General features: G+C 42.7%; 1 protein-coding gene across 1 annotated transcript in view; it reads right to left on the bottom strand.

The window, feature by feature from the left end:
• The window catches only part of LOC145407419 (sulfotransferase 1 family member D1-like), a 28,965-nt gene that overhangs the window by 931 nt on the left and 12,240 nt on the right, over positions 1–15,794 (bottom strand). The window contains exons 4-5 of the mRNA XM_080278348.1: positions 5,734–5,860; positions 3,357–3,523 (exon numbers count right to left, since the gene is read on the bottom strand). Coding sequence (XP_080134474.1) covers positions 3,357–3,523; positions 5,734–5,860 — 294 coding nt within the window. The remainder of the gene's footprint in view (positions 1–3,356; positions 3,524–5,733; positions 5,861–15,794) is intronic.

The following is a 15,794-nucleotide window of genomic DNA, read 5'->3' as shown; positions in this document are numbered from 1 at the left end:
ATTTTGGTGTCCACAGACTTCCTTACTCCACACCTTTCACGAATCACATTATTTCGTATCCTATCCACTCTCTGTACTCCACATACATTCTTCAGCAGTCCCATCTCCACTGCTCTTACTCTTGACTTTTCATTTCCACGTCACATCAGTGTCTCACACCTATATGTTAAAGTTGGCACTAACACGCCCTCGTGTAAGCCTCGTGCAGCTGCAACACTCATGCCTCTGTTTCTTATCAAGGCCTTCATTGCACCAGCTACTTTTCTTCCTTTTGTACTCTACTTACAACTTCTTTTGCACATTTTCCTGCTTTTCTATTACTGTGCCCATGTATATGAGCTCTCTTACCAATTCCAGTCTCTCTCCATTCACTGTAAGATCACACTGGGAGTTACTTTCTCTCTCAGTAATCATCACTTTACTCTTTTCTACATTTACTCTCAAGGCACGACGCTCGCAGACATCAACAAAACTCTGCACTAGCCTACCAAGTTCTTGTTACTTGCCAGCAATACTGCATCATCAGCATACAACAAATTTGAGATATATCATCATTCATTACCAACGCCATCCCTCTCTCCATTACTCGTGTTTTTACTTCTCTCATCACCCCATCCATATATATATTGAACAACCATGAGGAGATCACACAACCTTCTTGCATGCCCACACGATCGTGAACCATTCACTTAGATGCCCATTAACCCTTACACACGCTTCGCTACCATCATAAAAACTCTTGACAGCACCTCGCAGCTTACCATCTACACTGTACATCCGCAAAACTTTCCACAATCCCTCTCTGTCTACTTTGTCGTATGCTTTTTCCAGATCCATGTCCTCACAAGCCTTCTCTGGTATCTGTCTCACTGCAAATACTTGATCCACACATCCTCTGCCACTCCTAAAGCCACCCTGTTCATCACTCACTAGGACTTCTGATATCTCTCTTACTTTATAATAATTCTTCCATTTACCTTCCCTACCACACTCAATAAACTTCTGCCACGATAATTCTTGCACTCACCTCGCTCACCTTTGTAAAATCACAGCCTTTATCCACTCTGCAGGCACAGTTTCACTCATCCACGCCTTCTTACATATTTCCAACAAGCACTTCATTCCACTCTCTCCATTACACTTAAGCATCTCTGCATACACCTCATCAACCGCAGCTGCTTTCCCATTTTTCAGCCGCTTCACAGCACTCTTCACCTGTGCGAGTGTCACGTCTCTGGGACTGTATTCCTTCTCTGCACACTCCCAAAACCAATAATGTTTACAGCCGATCTGCTCTCTCTATTCCCATTCATCAGGCTTTCAAAATATTCTTTCCATCTGGTCCTTACTTCATCCCCATGGGTTAATAATCTACCACCTGCATCATTCACACCATCACGTTTCCTTCTGCTTTCACTTCTACTTTGCCGCACCTCTTTCCAGAATAACTTCCTATATTCAGAGTAGTTCGCATTCATTTGTCTTCCCAGATCATCATTTACCTCCTTCTTTTTCCTCTTCACTAGTCTCTGTATGTGCTTCTTGCTCTCACTATACTCAATTCTTATTTCAACTGAACCCCTCTTCTGTAACCACTTTAGCCACTTCTTCCTCTTTTCCTCCACCACTTTCTTAACCCCTCATCCCATCATGCCGCACCTTTCTGCTTTGTTGTTACTCTTGCCACACCACACACCACTTTGGCATTCCTAACTAAGCAATCCCTATATACATTCCACCTGCTGTCCAGATCCATTTCATTCCAGTTCACTGATTCTAACTCCTCCTCTCTTTTGGTCCTGTAATCATCTGCCATTTCTTCGATCCTCAGCTTCTCAACTTTCAGTCTTTCTCCCTGACTGCTCCTTTCTCTCCTGATCCACCTCACTCCTCTCACCTTGATCTTGCATACCACAATCATATGATCTGACAGACCTCCACATCGTCCTCTCACGGCCCTCGTATCAGCAACCATTCCCATCATCGACCTCTCTACGAGCATATAATCAATCAGGCTTCTTTCAACACGATCCCTGTTTCCTCTACACCATGTATATTTATGTGTATCTTTGTGTTTGAAGTACGAGTTACAAATGCACAACCTTCTCTCCTGACACATATTTTTTAGTCGCTTCCCATTATCATTATGTCCTGGTACTCCATAACAACACATTATGTCATCCTCAGGACCAGTGCCTACTCTTCCATTCATATCCCCATCACGATCACCTTGTAGCTCCTGGGCATTTCTCCCACTACTTCACCCAGCTCATCCCAAAATCTGTCTTTCTCTCACTCACTCCTGTCCTCACACGGTGCATATGCTTGTCATATGATAATAAAAATGATAATAATAATAATAATTAATAGTAATAATAATAATAATAATAATAATAATAATAATAATAATAATGATGATAATAATAATAATAATAATAATAATAATAATAATAACAAAAATGACATTAAACATAACGATGATGATGGTGATGATATCACCATGATCATCATCATCGCCACTACCATCATCACCCTTATCCTCCTCCTCCTTATCATCATCATCATCACCATTATCATTATCATAGTCTTCATTGGTTTTTTTTTTCCCGGTCCAAGGATGGGGTGAGGCAGGATCCAGAGACACTGAAAAAGAAATTACGTAGTTGAGAGAAGTATCAAGCTTCGTAGCATTTATTCCTAAGCTATTTATCTGGGCGATTATGGTATAAAATTCTTGTGAATGTTTTTCGTGTCTGTTAATATCGTTGACATCAGTAGGTTGTAAGATGATGCTAAGGTGTTGTGTTGTGAATACATTGCGAAGGAAGGTGTGTTACCAAGTGTACAGAACCAGTTACAACGCCATCCAGAAGCAATCCCTTGACTGTCATGTGAAGAAAGAGAGAGAGAGAGAGAGAGAGAGAGAGAGAGAGAGAGAGAGAGAGAGAGAGAGAGAGAGAGAGAGAGTGATAATGGTAGAACTTTGAGATTTGCCTATGGTTGCTGACTGCACTGTATAATGTGGGATGCAGGCTAATCCCACCTAACAACTACACGTGTTCCATCAGTGACCGTCAGTCATAAGTGGCTTCCTTACACCTTGGCGGACTCAGTTTTTAGTAATAGGGGGTCGGTATTCTCGTCGGGTAAGGAGGCGTCTTAGCACATCTTCCTCAACGATTTATTTTCTAAGCTATCCATTAATAGCCTCTTCCTTGCTTTTCATATCTTTTTGACATCAACGTAAGTTGCATGAATAGCGCACAAGACTATAGCAGCGGAGCAGAATCAGGAATAAACCGGTAAGGAAGAGATGTTGAGGTAGCCTCCTAACCGCACGAGTGTCTTCTGTTCACCTTCTTGAGTTGTTCCTCCGTCAAGTTTTTGCCGAGGAATTTGTTGATGTTCCGCAGCTGCCCCATGATGTCGTCCTTCATGTCCTCGTAGGTGGTGAAGTAAAGGTTGGGGTTGTCTCTCTGCCTCCAGGCTTGTAGCACGTGCGGCCAGTACGGGCAGAACCGGACTTGTACCACCAGGACAGATAATGGAATATGATAATCAATAAATAGATACATAAATACATACAAACAAACGAACATAAATACATGCATACAAACATATACTTGTACATACATCCATACAGTAAATTATTACGGACAATATAACACTAGTTCCACGAAGACAGAAAATAAATGAATGCATACCCATTACATACATCCGTACCCATACATACAAACACATACATACATACATACATACACACACATACTTGAAACAAATACAAGTACACCATTGGTGAAATCATGGTCGGATTTTTCTTCTTTCTTTTTACATCATGAAAATCGTCTTTGATAAAAAAATTCCAAACCCCCGTGATATTCAGCCATGACCAAGAGTTTGCCGACACTGCTCTGCTTGATGTGTCAGTGGAAGCTGTGAAATGAAGTATTATGACTCGACTGTAATATGAAGCACGTAATATATGAGTATGAAGAGAAGGGATACTGTCTGTTGTTTGGGGAGGAAGGAGAAATATGGAAGGCAAGACAGAAGATTCTTGACGAACTTTTTGTTCACGGCTGTACCGAGATCTTCACACCAGGGGAGGGATGGGGGAGGGGGAGGGGAAGGGGGAAGGGGGGAAGGCGGGTGACCAAGCTCTATTCTGGGGAGGGCGGTGTTCAGTGTTTAAAATTTGTGTTGACTCTACGCCGTACGTCACAACTGTACTAAAAGCTCTGTGCACTCTTAAGATGAATGTTTATATTGAAATTACTCCTTTGGCTGAACACAGACCTGAGAACTAAGAACACAAAAGAAATAAAATTTGAGTCGCCCACAATTCGCAGATAATCTTATGTGATCATATTATTATCTCTTAAAACGAAGTGCTTATCAACTGAGATTAAAGTGATAAGGGAATAAAAATGTATGAAGAGGAAAATTTGCAGTGTTTCTCCTTCACTTTAAAAAAAGAACATTTACGCCTTGCGTTGTATAGAATAATGTATTACACTATATGTACTTATCATCACAGTATAGTACTCAAATGTAATACCTTTAATCTCTACCCTGAAAGTTGGTGAAAAGTTATCATCCATGCTAAGCTGATCACTGAGCTAAATAACGAAACAGGGATGTGATTCTTCTGATTCTTGAACTCACTTACGGTTGATTCCCAGTCGTAGCTTAGAATTAACTTAGAATTGTTTTTGAAAGAAGAACTAGAGACGTGATATTGTGTAAACCTCCTTATGTTGAATAATTTTCCTCTTAACAAAGAAATCTATGGCGATTATGTCTGAAAATCTGATCCCAGGCTACTAAAAATTTCACATATTCCTATTATTTTATACATAATGATAATTGGGTTCTTTGTAAGCTCCCACAAAATATACAGCACAGTGTTGCACATTAAATAATTAGAAACTTCGTATGAGAGGCTAGTAAGGGCAGAGGGTCTGAGGGGGTTTTGGGGGGGGGGTAGACCTCCCAAACCCAATGGATAACACCTCTTCTAATCCATTCATCCAAGGAACTCCTTTAAAAATGTATTTCTTGTTATCACTTTATGATTTTATTTCAGGTTAGGAAAGAGGTTTGGAATAGGATGAGTTAAATACATCCTAAATTAACCCCTTTAGTATGCGAGTCCTTTCTGAAGTTAACTAATGTCGTCTCACAGAAGTAAGAGTAAATTAGAGAGCACGTCACCCTGATAGAAGCAAGGGTAAATTAGAGAGCACGCCACCCTGATAGGAGCAGAGACAAATTAGAGAGCACGTCACCCTAATAGAAGCAAGGGTAAATTAGAGAGCACGTCACCCTGATAGAAGCAAGGGTAAATTAGAGAGCACGTCACCCTGATAGAAGCAGAGGCAAATTAGACAGCACGCCACCCTGATAGGAGCAGAGACAAATTAGAGAGCACGTCACCCTGATAGAAGCAAGGGTAAATTAGAGAGCACGTCACCCTGATAGAAGCAAGGGTAAATTAGAGAGCACGTCACCCTGATAGAAGCAAGGGTAAATTAGAGAGCATGTCACCCTGATAGATGAAAAAATAAATTAGAGAACATGTCACTCTGCGTTAAGGAGTACTATAATCTGTGTACTATAATCTGTGTACTGTATCTCTGTACTGTAATCTGTGGACTATAATCTCTGTAATCACTAATGTAATCTGCACTATAATCTCTGTACCATAATCTCTGTACTATAGTCTCTGCTTACAGTCGCCTTTCATAATTTCCCTGGCAAACTTCTCGAGTGATCCTTGATAGTTTGCACTCCTGATCACACGTATGTAGTGGTAGTAGGATACCATCACGTCCTTGGGGTTCCTGGCCACGTAGACTACCTGTAACATCATCATCATCATCATCATCAGTTATCATCATCATCATCATCATTATCATCACTTATCATCATTATCATCATCGTCATCAATTATGATAATTGTCATAACCATCAGTCATCATCAATCCATCATTATCATCATCATCACCATCATCGTCGTCGTCTTCGTCCTTCTCTTCCCTTTCTTGTTGTCCACGCCATTGTTATTATTAAAACTTTCTTCATCCCTGTGGGAAGTTTTCTTGCTTTTGTCAATATTATTATTATTCTAGGGAAGATCTAAGTCGCTGCCATTCGCATACCGTTTGAGTTACAGCCTTCATTTTGTACCATATTATAGTACTGGTTGTCCGCTTCATCTGATCAGATATCATCCTGATCCTTCCTGCAGAACCCGGATAGGATCAGAAAAAAAAAGTGAACCTAAAACTCAAGAACCACCTAAGTTAAGGGGCTGAAATTTTTAATGGCTTATACATTTGACACGGCCAGAACGCAGTGCTTAATATAATCCATCGGATCATTATTCTGTGAGAACGTCTATGGTCCAAAATTTTGACTACCCGGGAGATGGAGAAATTGCCTGATTTTACATGAAAGAATAAAGCAACAACCACTAAACTCGGTGGACTTATATATCTTGATGACCTAAGGTGATATGCACTAGATCAGTGACCTTGACCTCAAGATCCCATTAAAGCTCGGGTTCTTGTAGACAATGTTTGAGGTAGGTTTTTCTTTATCAAAATTGTCCTTGGACAATTTTACAGTGTTCTAGCTCTTATTGTTGTTGTTATTATTATTATTATTATTATTTTTTTTTATTATTATTATTATTTCTATTATTTTTATTATTATTATTATTATTGTTGTATTCCCTGCGTGTCGTAAAAGGCGACTCAAAGGGGCGGGGTGAGGGGACTAGGGACCTCCTCCTCTGTTTTTTAGTTCCTAAAAAGAGCCAGGCCAGAGAAAGGGCTGGGGGATTGAGCTATCCCCGTACCCTGAAGATTGGGTCTATGAATGTGCGTGGATGTAGTACGATTGAGGCTAAAAGGGAGGAGATTGGGAGAATGTTTGTGAGAAGGAAGTTGGATGTGTTAGCTTTGCGTGAAACGAAGATGAAAGGGAAGGGGGAGTCTATGTCTGGAAGTGTGAATGGAAGATTGTCTGTGTCACGAATCAAATTCGCGACATTTTCCTTTTGTGAGAAACCACGAACTATTAGTGGAAAACTCACTGTATATCGTTCAGTTAACCGTTTCTCTCTCCATTTCGATGGTATACTTTTTTCAAAACATTCGTCACTGTTTCAAAAGTGACCGTTCTAATGCACGTCATTAAGTGCTCTACTGAGCGATACTATTGTTTCTATATTGTTCGCCCCTGCTTGCCTCAACCGTTGGCCACGCCCTTCTTCCGGCTGGCCTGGGCATCCTACCCCAATCGTATTTGAATCAGTCTTTTGTCTGTCATGACAGAGTGTGGTTCTGTGCTCCAGTAGTGAGAGTGAGAGAGGTCATCTAGCACCCAGACTCCACTAGACTACAGTTCTCCAGGCTCCCACCCTTCCTTGGTGATATGCTACATTGACCAGTATTTCCTTTTCGTATTTTCCTAGGTTTAAGAGGTTAGCTTCTGAGTGAGCGAGTCAGTGCGATCTCTTTACTTTGAATTCACTTTGAGTTGTAACGTTGAATTTGTTCCTTTGTAATTAATAAATTTAACAGTTCTTTTTCTTTGAGCTTAATGTAACGTAAACTCGTGTTTCAATTCTCCATAATTAAGCTTATTTCCCTTATAGCTCCTAGCTTGCATAAACGCTTTGCTATTCATAACTGGTACTTAGGCCAGTCTTGTTGTATTAAGCTTAAAATCCGTTGTGCCTTCTAGGAGTTAATGCATCAGCAAGAACCTGATATCATTGATAGTATTAGTTATTTATTGTCAGGGGTGAAGTCACTTTCTCCAGAGGCTAACAGTACTAATAAACAGCAATTGTGAGTAATTAGTCTCTGCTGTGTACTGTTGAGAAAATTTGTAAATTCTCGTTCTGGGAGAGTCGGCGAAGCAGGCCGGCATAGTGTAATCATTGCTTGATTTAGAAAGACAATTCATTGTCCCTGCTCTTCAGTATTATTGAGAATTATCCTTTAATATCGCATTTATTTTAAAAAAACCGTGACAATTGGCGACCTCATTCCAGGATATTAACTCCTAGCTCTAAAGCTATTAACGAGATAATACTCACTCGTTCATATTTAGGTATTTATCATTAAAGTTTATAGGCACAAGCTTACTGGTGTTTACCGTTAGTTTAGCAAGTGAATTTCTGCTTTATTAATCCATAGAGTACTTAACTCTATTTAGTACTTTATTCTTGGCAACGCCAGACGATTTTATTCACTCCTGGGAAGTCGCCGTACCCATTGTGTTAATTATTGAGTCTTCCCAGTCATTTGCATTTTTGCTTTATTCTTTTCCAGTTAACTAGATAAGACTGGTCACCACTAGCTTGTGTCTGTATTCTTTACTTGTTTATTAGCATTTGTTTGCGAAGCAGCAGTCAGTAATCAGTTTCGGCTTGCTTAGTAAATTAGCGTCATGGCTACCACTGTATTTTTACAGGAAGCCAAAGACATGGGGCTTACCGAGCCCCAGGAAATTAAAGAGTACATACTCTCACGGCATAATCAGGAGCAGCAGCGAGAGAACGATGCCCGTGAAGAGCGTAAGATTCAGCGCGAATACGAGCGAGAACAGCGCGATCAACGTGAAAGAGAGCGTGCATATGAACAAGAGCAGCGTGAGAAAGAGCGCAAATACGAGCGCGAACAACATGAACATGAGGGCGAACAACATGAACGCGAGCACGAACAACACGAACGCGAGCGCGAACAACGTGAAAGAGAGCGCGAACAAGAGCGAGAACAATGCGAATATGAGCGTGAACAACGCGAGAGAGAACGAGAACACGAACGTGCCGAGCGAGAAGCACGCAAAAACATGAACTTGAAGTGCTGAAGCTCAAGCGAGATTCCTTAGCTTCAGGCACATCTGCTGCAGCCAACCCAAGCTCCACTAGCGCTCTTCCTACACATGTCCTGGCGACCCCACACATCAAGCTTCCTTCATACAAGGAAGGTGGGCGAATCGAGCTGTACATAGCTCGTTTTGAGGACATGGCAGACATGTATCAACTGGATGAGGCAGCTAAGCGGATCCAATTTCTTAGTTTATTTGAGGGCCCTGCCCTCGATATTCTCCACAGAATTCGTGGAGACAATCTCACGTATGAGATGATGAAAGCTGCACTCATTAAGGCGTATGGTCTCACAGTAGACAACGCCAAAGTTCAGTTCATGCGAGCTCGTCTCCAAGACACAGAGACAGCTGTTCAGTTCCTCGACCGTCTCACTGCTTACTTAAATGAGTGGATGGAGAAAGATGAAACTCCTTCCACGCATGAGGGGATAATTGACCTTATGCTGCGTACACAGCTAGAGAGGTTGTGGCCTGCTGAGCTCACAGCACAGCTTAAGATCTGCCAGGTGAAAGATGCCAGCCAAATGGTGGAAAAGGCTGACACATATTTCACTGCATACGGGTACCAAACTCGTAAGCAAAACACCTGGAACAGCAGAAAAGATACTGCCAAGTCTGGGAAGCCGTCTCAGACTGAATCCCAGCACCAAGGCTGTTCTCAGAGTAATGGCCAAGGTCCAAGCAAACCGCAGAAGGATCAGGGGCAAAACACTCAGAAACCTGAGTGGAAGAGGTACAACAGGTACCCTAACCAGCAGCAGTATCAGCCACGCAACCGACCGTCTGGACCGTCCTTTTCACCACCAGCTCAAGTGAATAGGAGGCAGGAAGCAAACGCAGCCTTCATTCCTCAGCAGCAGCATGGTGGTCACGTCCCTACCAGTACGGGTACTCCCCCACAGTTCACTAGTCCCACAGTGACAGTGAACACCCCTCCACAGATGGCCAATGTTCCATCTCCACAGGCAGTGAGTACGACCCCTCAAGTTTCTAATTCACAAGGCACCATGTTTGTCGCATCAATTATTCAGCAGCCTCATGAGTGGCTAGCTGCTTCCTCCACAGGCCTTCCCACAGGTGACAGTACCTTCCTTGTTCAGACAGGATTTGTGGGAGGCATTCCTGTGAAGGTCCTGAGAGATAATGGATCCTCAGGTTGCTCTGTCAAGCAGAGTTTAGTTCGGCCTGAGCAGTACACAGGTCGACAGATCCATGCAAACCTTATTGATGGATCAGTGAGATTGTTCCCTGAGGCATGTATCCAGGTGGCATCTCCTTTTTATACTGGTACGACACTCGCAGTTGTCATGCCAGAACCCTTATTTGACCTAATCATAGGCAATATTTCCAGTGTCAAGGATAGTTGCACCAAAGATGATGCTACTCAGACTTCGGCTGCAGAAACACGAGCCATGACTGATGCTCCATATTGTGTCACCCCAGTGACCATTGAATCGCCGCAAGATCTGATGTGTAGCCAAATTGTTGTTCAAGAACAACATTCTGACCCGACACTTGCTGCCGTGCGAAAGAAACAAAAGGGTAGAGTAATTAAGTATTCATGGGGAGGTCGAGCCAAGTTCCTTCGCAAACAAGGACGGCTCTACCGTGAGTCACGAACACCCGAGGGCGAGGTTTGACTGCAGTTTGTTGTTCCCGCCAAGTACCGCCTAGCAGTGTTAGAATGGGGTCATTGTTCAGCCTCAGGAGGTCACATGGGCAAAAGGAAGACCCAGGGCCGTATCCGAGCTGACTTTCTGGCCAGGGATGGGATGAGACATAGATAGTTTTGTGCGTTCCTGCAATGTGTGTCCATGTAACACCAATCAGAGACATGTCCTTCCTGTGCCGTTTGTAACCACACCTGTAATCTCTGAGTCAGTTGAGAGGGTAGTGGTGAAGTGGGTGCAGACCTGATGTCTCGCCCGTTGGCCCCACTGGACACAGTATGTCCAGGGCCTGTACATACATATGTACCATAAGTTAAGGGGGAAAGTTCGAGAACCCGCAGAGGCGACCCGAGGCTGTGTCTGCGGACACACGAGCCTGAGTTTGCGTAAGGATTCTCAGCTGCCCAGATATTGTATATACATGTGTACTCTAGCCTAAAGGGGGAAAGTTGAGGACCCGTGTGCAGTCCGAGGCTGTGTCTGAGGACACACGAGCCCGAGTTTGCATAAGGATTCTCAACTTGCCGACATTAATCGTAAGTGTAGAGTTAAGTTTAAGCAGTAAACTACACGAGTCCTCGAGACCAACGGCGTCCAGGGACTACATTTCCTGGTTAATAATGTACCTAATAAAGTAATGGCGACCTCAAATGTACGAAGATTAGGCTGTCACTCGTATTTTTCAGCTAAAGCGTACCTTTTGTAGCATGTACTGATTGCTAGGCAGAGAGAGTAATTGTAATGTAATAAGAATTTTTGTCTCATTGACACTTTTGATGCTCCATCTTGATTGATTTTGCAGGTGCAGTGATGGGTGTAGCAGTTTTGCTGTGTGGGCCAGCTGATCGTCTGCCGCACACTGCTGCCTCTTCTCCTCTGCCTTCGTCATTGCCATATTAATAATTACTGTATCATTTTACACGTACGTACAGTTACACTACAACTGTCACACCTACACCGTGTATCACATACACCATGCTACACAACAATTAGTTGTCAGTGTAAATGTAGCAAACTTTTGCTCAGTTTGACCTGAGTACAGGATTTTCACCGTCGTCACGGAGTTTTTTCCCTCAAGCTTGCCTCTATTAACGTAAATACGAGGCTTTTACGCTCATTGGCGATAATGATTTTCTCCTGTAGCAGGATAGCACACACACCACAGTGTGAATCTTGTGTGACTGAGTTAGGATGCGTACATATATATATATATATATATATATCCACAAATTTTTTCCAATAAGGAAAAAATTTCATTTTGAAGGGGCTTAATGTCATGAATCAAATTCGCCACATTTTCCTTTTGTCGGCAACCACGAACTATTAGTGGAAAACTCACTGTGTATCGTTCAGTTAACCGTTTCTCTCTCCATTTCGATGGTATACTTTTTTCAAAACATTCGTCTCTATTTCAAAAGTGACCGTTCTAATGCACATCATTAAGTGCTCTACTGAGCGATATTATTGTTTCTATATTGTTCACCCCTGCTTGCCTCAACCGTTGGCCACGCCTTCTTCCGGCTGGCCTGGGCATCCTACCCCAATCGTAATTGAATCAGCCTTTTGTCTGTCACGACGGAGTGTGGTTCTGTGCTCCAGTAGTGAGAGTGAGAGAGGTCATCTAGCACCCAGACTCCACTAGACTACAGTTCTCCAGGCTCCCACCCTTCCTTGGTGATATGCTACATTGACCAGTATTTCCTTTTCATATTTTCCTATGTTTAAGAGGTTAGCTTCTGAGTGAGCGAGTCAGTGCGATCTCTTTACTTTGAATTCACTTTGAGTTGTAACGTTGAATTTGTTCCTTTGTAATTAATAAATTTAACAGTTCTTTTTCTTTGAGCTTAATGTAACGTAAACTCGTGTTTCATTTCTCCATAATTAAGCTTATTTCCCTTATAGCTCCTAGCTTGCATAAACGCTTTGCTATTCATAACTGGTACTTAGGCCAGTCTTGTTGTATTAAGCTTAAAATCCGTTGTGCCTTCTAGGAGTTAACGCATCAGCAAGAACCTAATATCATTGATAGTATTAGTTATTTATTGTCAGGGGTGAAGTCACTTTCTCCAGAGGCTAACAGTACTAATAAACAGCAATTGTGAGTAATTAGTCTCTGCTGTGTACTGTTGAGAAAGTTTGTAAATTCTCGTTCTGGGAGAGTCGGCGAAGCGGGCCGGCATAAAGTAATCATTGCTTGATTTAGCAAGACAATTCATTGTCTCTGCTCTTCAGTATTATTGAGAATTATCCTTTAATATTGCATTTAAATTAAAAATCCCCGTGACAGTCTGGTGTTGATAGAGGAAGGGCAAGAGAAGGTGTGGCTTTGCTAGTGAGTCCGAAAGTACAGCAGTGTGTGATTGAATGGAAGGACGTGTCATCGAGACTGATGTGGGTGAAAGCGAAATTTGAACGGGAGTTGTGGGTGTTTGTGAGTGCATATGGGCCTGGTAGTGAAAGCGATGAAGAAGAGAGGGAATCTTTCTGGAATGATGTTAATGAGTGTCTGCAGAGTTTTGGAGCGAATGTAAATGTGGTAATGATGGAAGATCTGAATGTTAGAGTGGGAAATGTAGCAGCTGAAGGCGTAGTTGGTATGCATGGTGTGCCTGGAAGAAATGAAAATGGGGAACGAATGATAGGGATGTGTGTTGAGCGAGAGATGGTGATTGGAAATATGCTGTTTGAGAAGAAAGATATTTATAAGTATACATGGGTGAGACAGGAGGGTGGAAAAGTTGTTGATAGAGCTTTGATGGACTATGTGGTTGTGTCTAGGAATGTAATAGGAAGATTGTTGGATGTGAGAGTTCTGAGAGGGGAGGGTGGAGGTATGTCTGACCACTACCTGGTGGAGGGAAAGTTAAGAGTAGGTATGAGATGGGTGAGAACTAGGAGGGTTAGGTGTGGCAGGGAGGTTTTGAAAGTGAGTGAGTTGGATAAAAGAGAGAAAATGATAGAGTATCAGGAGAAATTGAAAGATGAGTGGAATGCAGTGAAAGATCAGGAAAATGGCAGTGTGGAGGAGGAATGGCAGTTGTTTAAGAGTGCTGTGGTGGGGCATGCAGAAGAGGTGTGTGGTGTGAGGCGTATGCGTGGTGGTGTAAGAAAAGGAAGTGAATGGTGGTGCGAGGAAGTAAGTATGGCTGTGGCGGAGAAGAGACGTGCATATTAAGTGTGGCTGCAGAGGAAGGTGAGGTGTCATATGAGAGGTATAAGGAAAGGAGGAATAGGGCGAGAAGAGCTGTGCGTGATGCTAAAGTGGCAGCAGATGAGAGGTGGGGTAGGCGGTTGACTGAGAATTTTCAACAGAATAAGAAAATGGTTTGGAAGGAGGTGAAAAGGGTGCAAAAGGGTGAGTCGGGGAAGGAAGAGCAAATAAAAGCAGAGGATGGAAGGATGTTAATTGAGATGGATGTAGTAAGGAAGAGGTGGGCAGAGTATTTTGAAAGATTGTTAATTGTAGAGGAGGAAATGGTGGCTGAGACTGTGGCAGATGGAAGGGTGCAAGGAATAAATGTGTTGGGAGAGTTGAATGATTCTTTGATCACGAAGGAGGAAGTGGAGAAGGCAGTAAAGGAGATGAAAACAGGGAAAGCTGTAGGCATGGATGGGTGTGATGTTGAATGCCTGAAGGGTGGTGGAGTGACTATTGTTGACTGGTTAGTAAGATTGTTGAATGTGTGCTTTGTGAAAGGTATGGTGCCAATTGACTGGGCAAGTGCTTGTGTAGTCCTGTTGTATAAAGGCAAGGGTGATAAGTATGAATGTACTAGCTTTAGGGGTAAAAGTCTGTTGAGTGTTGTAGGTAAGGTGTATGGTAGAATGTTAATTATGAGAGTTAAAGAGGGTACAGAGGGAGTAATTGGTGATAAGCAGTGTGGCTTTGGGAGAGGGAGGGGATGCGTGGATCAGGTGTTTGCTGTGAGACAAGTGTGTCAAAAGTATTTAGCGAAAGGCAAGGATGTGTTTTGGGCATTCATGGATTTAGAGAAAGTGTATGACAGATTTGATAAGGAGGCTTTGTGGACTGTTTTAAGATTGTATGGACTTGATGGTAGGTTACTAAAAGAGGTGAAAAGTTTTTATCTAAATAGTAGAGCGTGTGTAAGAGTGGGAAATGCTGTGAGTGATTGGTTTCCCGTGAGAGTGGGGCTGCGACAGGGATGTGTGATGTCGCCTTGGTTGTTTAATATTTATATAGATGGTGTTGTAAGAGAGGTGAATGCAAGTGTTTTAGGTGGAGGTCTGAGTCTGGTGAGTGTCGATGGTGGAGAGTGGAATCTTAAGCAGCTGCTGTTTGCAGATGATACTGCACTGGTGGCTGATTCGGAGGAGTGATTGAGACAGTTGGTAGAGGAGTTTGGAAGGGTGTGTGAAAGGAGGAAATTGAAAGTAAATGAGAATAAGAGTAAAGTGATGAATTGTACGAGGTTGGTAGATGGTAGAGGGATGAATATAGTTTTGAATGGTGAGTTGCTTGAGGAGGTGGAGTGTTTTAAATATTTAGGGTCGCATGTTGCTATGGATGAAAGAATAGATGCAGAAGTGAAGCTTAGAATAAATGAAGCAGGAAAGGTGCTGGGAGGAATGAAAAAAGTGTTTAGATGTCGTTCACTTAGAATGGATGTAAAGAGAAGGCTGTATGAGGGTGTTGTGGTACCGACTGCATTATATGGGGCTGAAATATGGAATATGGGTGTAGCAGAGAGGAAAAGTTTGAATGTAATGGAGATGAGGTGTCTGAGGAGTATGTGTGGAGTGACGCGTATGGATCGAGTGCGAAATGATGAAGTGCGAAGGAGAACTGGAGTTGTTCGGGAGATGGCTGGTAGAGTTGAGCAGAGGGTGTTGCGATGGTTTGGGCATATGGAGAGAATGGATAATGAGCGATTGGTGAAAAAGATAACTAGATCTGATGTGAGAGGTGTAAGGCTGAGAGGGAGACCACGAATTGGATGGATGGACAATGTGAAGAGAGCGCTGGATGCGAGAGGGATGTCTGTTGAGCAAGGAAGAGTGGCTGTGCGTGACAGAAATAAATGGAGAGAAACTGTGAATGAATAAATGATGATGCAGCCCTAAGGGGATATTCTTCCCCATTTGGTCTGATCAGGTGATCAGGTCAGGTGCGAGTAAGGGGATGGGTTTATTATGATGTGGCAGGGGTAAACCAGCTCTGTTGTCGGGCCCTGCTGCGGATGTCACTGATTGCACTGC

This window comes from Coenobita brevimanus, chromosome 73, assembly GCF_032717465.1.
Source record: "Coenobita brevimanus isolate Jiangsu-jjx chromosome 73, ASM3271746v2, whole genome shotgun sequence".
NCBI classification, from domain to species: Eukaryota; Metazoa; Arthropoda; class Malacostraca; order Decapoda; family Coenobitidae; genus Coenobita; species Coenobita brevimanus.
Note: the sequence above shows the minus strand (reverse complement) of the source record. Positions and strands in the feature narration are given on the sequence as shown.